General features: G+C 31.5%; 2 protein-coding genes across 2 annotated transcripts; one reads left to right on the top strand and one right to left on the bottom strand.

Annotated features, from left to right (window-relative positions):
- Positions 1-5907, bottom strand: LOC146538874 (sperm flagellar protein 2-like). Its single transcript, XM_085185651.1, has 2 exons — positions 2563-5907; positions 1-2064 (listed from the first exon to the last, which is right to left on the bottom strand). Exons 1-2 carry the CDS (start codon positions 5862-5864, stop codon positions 36-38), a joined length of 5331 nt encoding a protein of 1776 aa, XP_085041777.1. The 5' UTR covers positions 5865-5907; the 3' UTR covers positions 1-35.
- A 173-nt stretch (positions 5908-6080) lies between these two features.
- Positions 6081-7843, top strand: LOC146538873 (uncharacterized). Its single transcript, XM_085185671.1, has 2 exons — positions 6081-6220; positions 6306-7843. Exons 1-2 carry the CDS (start codon positions 6191-6193, stop codon positions 6783-6785), a joined length of 510 nt encoding a protein of 169 aa, XP_085041797.1. The 5' UTR covers positions 6081-6190; the 3' UTR covers positions 6786-7843.
- Positions 7844-8583: the final 740 nt, after the last annotated feature.

Here is an 8583-nt window from a genome sequence, read left to right as displayed (position 1 = left end):
ATAATATTTGAATGTAATAAAATTAAACTACTTTTTTATATAGACACTTTGATAATTTCTTCTGCTAGGTTGACAGCAACAAACTTTTTAGTCGAGCGTAGCAGCTTGCATATATTTGGGTCAGAAATAAATTTGCAAACATAAATGTCCTTATTATCAGTATCATCTTCAAGATGCTTTAAGACTTCTTTTATATGTTCCATATGCTGAGGAGCTCCTTGTTCTTCAGTCAATGTAAAGTACCACGGTAGGCATATTTTTAATACGTTATATATAACCGACTGACTGACAGCATATGCGAGGTTAGGATCTGGCTCCGGCTCAATTTTCACCTCCTTTATTTCTTCCTCTTCAAGTAATTTTTCTGATGTTTCAATATCTTTTTCACATGGCTTACAAATATATGTAGATTGTACATCAATCGTAGATGGAGATATTTTACTACCACTTGTAATGCTTTTCTGGGCTTTGGGTGTACGAGCGCTTTCAATTTTTTTTGATTTTGCACCAGTTTTGGTTTTTCTACCTTTCTTGTCTAATTCAGGTACAGTTTCAGTATATTCTAATTCTACTACAGTAATGCCCTCACATATATTTAGCACATTTATAAGTAATTTTTCCAAAAAATGGGCTGCACACTTTTTAGCACACGCTAGGCATTCATCTTTATATCTTTTGTCTTTAATTAATTTACAAATTACTTCTTCACATTCTTCTATTAAATAGCATAACTGTTTTCCAATAGCCATCGACAAAGCCATTGTAAAACCTTCAATTGGATTTGATCCCTTACAAAATGCTAGCAAGAAAGCAGAATAATTCATTAAATTTTCATCAGATTCAAACAACTCAAATAAGAAATGTTTTGTCAAAATATTTCTTAATTTTGTGCTTCTATTTTGAACATCTATATCCTTTTCAAACCAAAGTGTTTCCTCGATAAATTTATTCCTAGAAATCAACTCTGTAGAATCAAGATCCTCGCATCGGAATTTCTTGCGAAGTAATAACAACTCCTCTAATGTAGGAAATGGAATATTTAAGCAATATATTAAAAAGTCTCGCCAATCAATGAACGATGTCTCCCCAAATAATAAGAATACTAATTTAGATATTTGCTCAGGATCAACATGTTTCCAAGCTTCAGGAAACATAGGTCCAGCACACGACTCTCTACCGAAAAATATAAAATCTTGTACCAGATATATAAACGATTTTTGTAGAGCGATACCAGTTGGAGCTAATATTTTGAACTGATCGCGTAATCTAGCTAGCTGGCTTATTTTAAATTCCTTGTCGCTGATAACAAATTCTTTCGAGACACTACCGTCTGCTTCTAGCTGTAGTTCAGAATATTGTAACATATTTGGATCGATGAGTAATAAATCTTCCTCTAAAATAAGACTTTCTGGAACTCGTTTACCGTTTTCAACAGCAATTTGCAAGAACTTACACAGACGATCAACTGACCTAATTTCATTTAAATAATAATTATTTATATCATTCTGAATATCTGAGAATGCCTTGCATATATTGTCATTGAAAATTTTCATGTCTTTATAACATTTGTATTGTAAAACTAGCATTCGTAAACTTGCCCTAAACATTTCTCCATTTATACCCACAGTCCATTCTTCTATACATTTTAGAGCGTTACTCTTAAAAACTTCTTCCGAAGTAATTGACTCTTCTGAAGTATTTCCTTCCTTTTTCTTCGCAGATGGCACTATCTTTGCTATTTCACTGTATTCTCTACTTACTAACGATCTGTAGGAATCATTTATTTCTTTGATTACTTTCAGAGCAAATTTTACGTTATTTTCAATAATCATGTTAAAGGGATTGTTACTATAATCTACCTCAATATTTTTCATTTGCATATCTTGAAAATAATTTTTCAATTGTTTAAATATTTTATCTTCTCCTCCTTTTTTACTACCAGTTGTCTCATCTGACTCTCTTAATATTTTTGTAAGTTCTTTGGATACCAATCTATCACTAGGAGGAGATCGCTTTAACATAATGAAATAGAAATCATGCAAAATCTGATACGTCAAAATAAATCTGTAAATAAAATACAAGTCTTTCAATTATTGAAACACAATATAATTGATTCACACCAACTTTTATGTTTTCAGCATATCTAAAAAATAGGTAACTCTAAGGAAAACGAAAGACTCTGTTTTTATTTTTTTCCTATCTACAAAAATGACTGCGATATTAAACATTAAAGTACGACATCCGCCACTGAGCGTGTGATGTTATGTCGCGTCTGGCCAATAGGCGCTTGCGAACACCTTCTTACTTCAGCTCGTTGTTCTCTCCCGGTTTCGTTATTATTCCGCTACTGCGTGACGTCAGGTAGGGTCTTGACGGAATAAAAATGTGTGAAACTTTGCAATGATGTAACGTTGGAAATCCTGGCCCGATTTTGATGAAACAAAAACTATTATTATCTGCACGACTATGCCCATTAAAGGCAGTAATTGTTGTAGTAAAATTTTGATGGGTTGGTGTGACTCATTATACAAAATTTTAATTGAATAATTTAAAACAGCATACCTATTTAGTTCAGTCTGCATACACGAAATGTATGTATTAGCCATTAAAGTCAATTCTTCCATTGTCCAGTTCTCACAAATAAGGGCTTTTTTTTGTTGTTCTGCAAAAATTTTTCTTTCATCGCAGATTTTGAACAAATTATATTGCAGCTCTTTAATTCTGCAGTGCCATTCATTTTTGGTCAATTGAATATCACGCCAATCATTTTCAAAATCATTATATTCCTTCTGGAATCTACTAACTAAATCTTGTTTATGAGATGGAAGTGTAATAATTTGCTCCATTTTATCCCTAATGAACCTAACATATGGTATAATGCAATTCATTTGCAATCTCTTTCCAAAAAATAATTGTTGCATATCTTTTATATAATTTTTTTCTATTTCTTCCCAACAAGTAGATAATGCTATTCCAATATCCTCGGGAACTGGTATGTCACCATATATCCAATCTTCTTCTCCTGCTAATAATTTAATTTCAATTGAAGTAGTTGTTATTGTCGACGTTTGATCTTCATTTTCTTGTTCATTCATTTCAAATAATATTTCCTCTTGGAAATTTGTTGATGAATCAGGTTCTTTTACAATTTTCAATTCGTTTGAAAAAGATAAACGACTTAGTTTAGAGTTACGACGTAATGTTTCTTTTGATTTTCCATTAGAACCTTCTGGCTTTATCAGTTTTGATTTAGCGCGTTTGTCATCAGAAGAGGGAAAATCAAGAGTACTCAACACATTTTCCCCAAAAAGTTTGTCAGTTGATTTTAGGTGCATTGTATAGTCTCCAATAATATATTTACATATTAATGCAAGCTGATATTTTTCTATTACTTCATAATACATACTGTAATTTATTCCCATTATAGCGTAAAACCTATCAATAAGTTCAGAGTTTTCATCAGTTAAATTCCATATGAAAAATTCTTTAAGAATATCTTCCGATTCTTGTAACCTTAGATAACATGTAAAATAACTGGAGAAAGGTATGTGACTTTGTTTTTTATGTGGATCATTTACAAGATGCGATATTCTTAGTTCTTTGTACTCATCTTTCTCTTTTTTTCTATGTTTAATAATACTTTCTTCAAGATAAATATCGTCTTGGCCCTCTAGTTGATTATCGTCAGGCGGTGCGAGCCCTGAAAAAGTTTCTTCTAAAATTTGCGCTTCGCGATACGAGTTAGGGTAATTAACGATAACAAATCCATTAATGTCTTCCAGTCCTTTTATATATTCGACAATAATAGCACAAATCAAATGGTCAGTGAGTGAATCACCAAAATTCAAGCATTCATAAGCATATCGTCCAAGATTGGCAGATTCAGATAAACTTATATCTTCCTCAGGAATCGTTTTTGGAGTTTGCGTTTGTTTGACGTTAGCAATTAATTGACCCGATGTTACTGTTACGTTAAGATCATTATTTTTATTTAATAATTCATCTTCAGATTTCATTAGTTTTATCATATCTTTATCCTCTTCCTGAGCTGCTGCAATGAATTTGTCATAAGACAGTTCAATATCTGTACATCCAACCATTTCAGTCTTGAATTTTCTAAGACAATAATTAATAGCACATTCTAATCGCACAACATGAATTTTTTTGGCAAGTAACAGTGTTTGCATAGCTGTTGCTACAGGCTTATCCGGAATGCCACGTACAATAGCTTTTGACGAGAAATTGGGTAAATTTGCAGGTAGTCGTTGTGGTGGATAAGGGTACTTAATTTCAAGTAAAGTATAAACTACATGGCCTAGTATATGTTCACCTAATCGTTCATACTTTCTTTCTTCAGATTCAGGGTCATAATTAGGTATTAAAGAATCTAGAGTCCATGGATATAAGTAATTATGATAATCTGTAAATTCGCTTTCATTCAAAGCTTCTTGTCTATCTAATTCTAAGTGTATAATATGCTCCTCTTGTATGTTTTCTTCTTCATCCTGACTTTCTTTTAGAATGTTTTCCATTGGTTCAAGAATATCAAATATCGGTTGCTGTTTATAATATAACTGCTTCCATTCATGTAAAAAGTTCTTCGGAATATCGTCTTCAAGTAATTTTTTAAAATAAGCATATTTCACTGCAAAATCAACTATAGACAGCATCGTATCATAACAAATTTCATAATAGTGTTGCCTTTTTCTTTTCATTTTTTCGTCATATAGTTTCTTATGCAGCATATTCTGTCGTTGTTTTTCAAAATCAATTTCACCAAGCCCTAAATTTATTTCTTCCTTAACATTATCGAGATATTGCTCAAACTGTTGTGTCCTTTGATCTATAAATTCAGTTTCACCAGCAATTCTGTTCTTTACTAAATTACGAGCTTGCTGTTTTGTTTCCATAATTTGAGTGCACATTTGTTTTTCAAATTGCGATAACTTCATTACTTTTTTAGCAAATTCTGTATCCAATTTACTTTCTTCTTCAGCTACAGTCATATCCCATAATGAACCACTAATCGCATTTGACATCTGTTTTTGAAATTGCTCCGAGTCAGCTTTTATGTGCATTTTAGTATAAAGATTATCCATATAATTTATTGCTGATTCCGAATTTATTAAATTTCTTTTCCTCTCTTTGGCCTTTTGTTCTAATTCCAGTAATTCATCATACGTATAATTATGAAATTCACAAGGATACTTCATAGAAAATTTTTCAATATCTCGTTTTTCCCTAGAAGACATTTTATTCAGTTTAACGGCATCATGCTTAAAAGGTACGTTAGATTCGTCTATTTTGTTAATTATTTTCGAATATTTATGTTTCATATAATTATATACTTCTTCAACTTCTTTTGCCTTCTTTTTCTGCCATTTAATGAATAAAGTATGGTCTAAAATAGGCTTAGATAAATCATCAAAAGATGGTTCTTGAACTTCGGGCACCTTTTCAACTACAAAACGATGATCTAGTTTATCTATTAATTTAGATGCAGCTTTCCTTTCTTGTTTTATGAAATTAGTTCGATCTCTCTTGTCTAAATGTAGAAAAAGTTGATAAAATAAACGAAGTAATGTCGAACCCTTTCCTTCCATGATACTCTTTAAGTCAACGTCATTTATAATGATTTCAATATCACGAAGCCATTCCTTAAGATAGTTCCAATTTCTTTTGACATCTTCCTCTAGATTACTTGGTCTCATAAGATAATATTTGTCGTCATTAATGATGTAATAACTTCGTAAGACGGACGCAATAATGTGGCCATTTTTCATTTTGTCTCCAAATTCTTCAGCTTGCCATGATATAGTCCGCTGTAGTCGTTGAGAAAGCCAGTCTTTTAGCATTTCTGCCATTTCCAAATTATTAACCTTTAACGGCTTTCTCTTACTGTATTGAAACGAGTTGATTTGACCTTGTAATGAATTAATATGAAATGAAATTAAAATGTCAGTAGTCAGTCTGACTTTTAAATGTAAAATATTTTTAAAACAATTAAATGTCTTGGATTAAAATTACTACAAAATATATGAAATATTTTTGAAACCTGGCAATACATAAACAAACTTAATAACCTACACATGGCAAGCCACGTTAAATGTCATCACTTATTATGACTTTTTTGTGATGTTTATTTTCGCACGGTTTTTGCATATTTCATAAATATCATTGGGATCAATTCATGATGAAATGCAATGAATTCGAAAAAAATGTACATATATGTTTTATATTGTGAGTAAAAAGTCATCGCCATTATATCAGCATTGTTTCATGTGGTTATATTACGTTGTTTACAGAAACCTCGCCATCATATGAACCTGGACAATTTGGATAAGGCATTACACGACTTGGGTATGTTGAGCGCAATAACCGAAGCGAGGCGTGAATTTTTAAAGGAATCTAAATCTAATTTGGGCGTAATGCGACTGAACACGCGGTACGTGTCGAATGTCACTGTGGGGTATTGCATGAAAAGAAGCACAAACAAAAACAGACTTTGCCCGTACGTTTTGCCCGTGAGGCATAGAACTAAGAGCGAAAACTCGGATGCCATTGCTTGTGACGCGAACGACAGCAGCTGTGATTTTAAATATAACTTGCTGGAGCCATCTACTAGTACCTATATGAGGGATAATCTCGATATTAAGAGCCCCGCGAAGCGATGCCAGTCACTGGAAAATTTAAATCTCAATGTAGAGACCCAGCCGAATGCGGAAGTTTCTCCTGATATGGATTGTGTTTCCACAAGAATTCAGAAGTTGCAAGTTGATGAATGACAGTCAAATTAAACCTTCAACTCAGTGCATTATGCATGTACATTACAGTTGGTAGCTAGAAGAGTTGAGTGATCAAAGGACTGCAAATTATTTTTTTGTGTATGAATTTGTATGATAGTACGAAAATTTAGTAAATGATTATAAATGTTCCTAGATCCTAATTTAAATTAATTTTGCATGTTGTCTTACTTACTAATGATGGTGAGTATCAGGAAAATGGCAGTATTGCTCAACAGCTGTAGAAGACAAAAATAATCTATCTAGATAGTTGTAAGTAGTGGTTGCAGTTGCAAGTAAATGTCTATTAATTCCTTCACATAAGATTATGCAGGCATATTAATAAAATGAAATCTTTTTTATTTTAACATTTTTAAAATATTTAATTGATTTTATTACTAAAGATCCATCTATAAATGTGGGAAGGGTTCTTAAATTAATAACATCATATTTCTAAATATAATATCTGACTATTAAAACAAAAACTGTGCTTAATAAAAAAATAATTTCCAAACTACAGTTTAAATTTAACAATTGTATATTACTATTGCAAAATGGGTATGGGGGAAGTGTCAAAAAGTCATAATATTCATATGAAATAAATTAAAGATGGCATCTAATATGAACTATACAATTGATAGCAAACTTCTACTTTCTGTAAACCTAAAAAATACCACTAAGGTCAAATAGTTACCTATTTTAAAAGATCATTGTGAACAAATCTTTAGTTTATTATAAGTTACAGATATAATACTGGCTTCCGTTTGTTTATTTGTGTTTGAGTTATTTATAATTTGTTTTAGAATAGTTAATAAAAAATTATGTGTGGTAGTCGAGACAGTTGTTAAATAATAAGTGTTTAAAGGAGATCTCATATCATCACATATTGATGAGAATTTTAAGTGTTGTGTTGATTTTAAACTAAATTTCACTTTTATTTACCAGCTTTTGTGACTTAGTATTAGTTTTAAATGTATAATAATATGTTTGTTAACATATTTTGTTATTTTTTTTCTTATTAAACAACAAATATTTTAAATAAATATTGCCTTGAAATATGCATTTTTGTTTATTTATTTTAAACTTTCCTTGAAGAGCAATGAAAAGAAAAAAATATAAATTTTACACATTTCATACAAGAAATATAAAATATGTGTACAATGATAATGTATGTGTGTATAATGATTTTTCTAACCTTTTGCCTAAATGGAGAATGTATGTTTACCCAATTTTTTGTCTATCTGAGCAAAAACAAAGAAATGAAAACAATTCCCCCTTCAGCAAACAAACCTACAACTATTACATTAGCAGTCAGACTAATATTACTATATTTTAAACCAAAAAAAGTCGCAAACTTATTTATTTTTTAATGAAGTCTAGTAATAGACAAGGAGGAAGAACCTAGTGTTAAGACCCTCCGTTCACGTTAAGGCAATTCAGTTTTCCATTAGTGGACGGTTAGCCGTCCAATTCTGCAGGCATTTCGTGTTGAGTGGCGGAACTTAACATCGAACTTTGCCTCCTTGCCAGAGCAAGGAAATATTTTCATATCATCGCTCGCGTAACGGTAATTAAATATTTCATTTTCTCGACTGGACCTGAGTCCGTATTCATTCCCTCAAGTGGGGATTGAATCAACAACATCTGACTGCGTCACGCTATTTGGATGGAAAGTGAGGAATGTGTTAATACTAGATTACCTCTGCTATATGCAGGATCTGTATCCTGTGAAACTATAAAAATAAACTAAAGCAATTTTTTAATATTTTAAATTAACTATTTAACGGGATTAGTCGGCTTT

Source organism: Heliconius melpomene, chromosome 5 (genome assembly GCF_056956725.1).
Source record: "Heliconius melpomene rosina isolate 202511_hmr_F chromosome 5, ASM5695672v1, whole genome shotgun sequence".
Taxonomy (NCBI): Eukaryota; Metazoa; Arthropoda; class Insecta; order Lepidoptera; family Nymphalidae; genus Heliconius; species Heliconius melpomene.
The sequence above is the reverse complement of the archived record's forward strand: the minus strand, read 5'-3'. Positions and strand labels throughout refer to the sequence as shown.